The sequence below is a fragment of the Lactuca sativa genome, chromosome 4 (genome assembly GCF_002870075.4).
Source record: "Lactuca sativa cultivar Salinas chromosome 4, Lsat_Salinas_v11, whole genome shotgun sequence".
In the NCBI taxonomy this organism is placed as follows: Eukaryota; Viridiplantae; Streptophyta; class Magnoliopsida; order Asterales; family Asteraceae; genus Lactuca; species Lactuca sativa.
In genome coordinates this window covers 410,254,803-410,256,522 of record NC_056626.2, presented here as the reverse complement: position 1 = coordinate 410,256,522, position 1,720 = coordinate 410,254,803, and the positions used below count along the sequence as shown (strand labels likewise).

The 1,720-nt window shown below is 42.2% G+C and overlaps 1 protein-coding gene across 1 annotated transcript; it reads left to right on the top strand.

The window, feature by feature from the left end:
• Positions 1-843: 843 nt before the first annotated feature.
• Positions 844-1,464, top strand: LOC111906722 (uncharacterized). Its single transcript, XM_023902493.1, has one exon. It carries the CDS (start codon positions 844-846, stop codon positions 1,462-1,464), a length of 621 nt encoding a protein of 206 aa, XP_023758261.1.
• Positions 1,465-1,720: the final 256 nt, after the last annotated feature.

Below are 1,720 nucleotides of genomic sequence, written 5' to 3'. Positions count from 1 at the left end.
TTGTTCGACTGCCTCTACGCCGACGGTTGTCTCCTTGAGCTGTAGGTATCCTCCCAAGACTTGCTCGCCAGATGAAGCAAAGGACTTTGATGGGGACTTCCTTTATCCATTCAACTTTGACATGAGGTTCTGGATTTTTTGGCCAGTCGATCAAATGCGTAACTATGTCAACATGGTATCTACCATCTCCCGTTAGAACACATCTCCATTTGTCTTCATCTGTTGTTGGCCGAAATTGCCCCCCTTTATTAGATGAACAAAATTCAAATGTTGGATTCAAAGCTTTTAATGCTGCCAATTCGTTCTCCCACTCCCCATCCAAGTGCGTGTTGGACACCCAAGATATTGATCAGGCTTCCGCTGCTATCTCCAGCCCATTTAAAATTCATTATGAGCCCATTAGTTCAAGGCCTGCCCATCCCCCATGTTCTTTTGCTGACATTTTAAAAGGTGGAGCCGGCCCAATTCCTATTGAGCCCAATTTAGAGTATCCAATTGCTGCTAACGCAGATCCTCATTCCAATGACGCTGGGATTTTTAATGGGGTATTTTCCTAGCCTATTTCTCTTAATTTCATAAATAATATTAATATTTTGGAGGATGACCACATTTTAATTCCCTCGGAAATTATGGAAAAGGGTAGCACTCCTTTTGAAAAAACATTATATGGATATTTTGTGGGGAAAAGGCTTGCTTTCCCGCTTGTCAAAGATCGGCTCCATGATCTATGGAAGGAACATGGGTTATGCGACATTTTTATTAATAATGATGACATGTTCTTTTTTAAATTTGATAATGAAAAGGGTATGAATTACATCCTTCAAAAGGGAATTTGGAAGATTAATGGAATCCCTCTCTTCCTTAGAAAAATGGGACCCGAATATTTTCATTGAAAAACCAACTCATGATCGGGTCCCCGTTTGCGTTAATATTTTTGGTATTCCCCTACAACTCTTCAATAAAGATGGCTTAAGTCTCATAGCTAGTAAACTTGGAAAGCCTTTAGAGGTTGATTCGTACTCCTCCACCATGTGTGAGCAGGCTACGGGTAGAGTGGTTTATGCTCGTATTCTCATTGAGATGTCGGCTAATGAAGCTTGGGCAAATGATATAAAAATCAAACCAATCACGGCCAAAGTTGCTACTTCTACCACCCTTAAAGTGGAGTACTCTTGGCTCCCAAAGAGATGCGACCATTGCAAAATCTTTGGTCACGACCTTGCCACTTGTCCCACTCAAATGACTAGCCCTGCCGTCCAAATGACGGTCGCGCCCATCCCGAAAGAAGTTGACAAAGAAGGTTTCCAAAAGGTTAAAAGGAGAACTAGAGCTATCCCTATCCCTAAAAAGAAGGTTCAAGTTGACAATCGGAAAAGCAATGGGCCCTCCTTAAAGATCGCTCAAGTCCACAAGCCAATCACTCGTGATCCAAAAAAAAAAGATTGTGTCGTCCAACATGTTTAATGCACTCTCACATCAAAGAATTGACGACACTGAAGTTAATTCTAGCATCCCTCCTGTCACCAATCCAAGAGATACCTTCCAATGTTCTGATACGCATCCGAGCTCCTCTCACGGTGGCCATATCTTTGTTTCTATTGACCCGGGTTGATGTTGTTTTAGGTCGTGTCTAGCTAGTACTTTGCTTTGCTTTGGTTTGCCTTGCTTTGGGGCCTGTCCCTTAGCTTGGTCTTATTTTTATTTTTTCATAGGCGTTGCC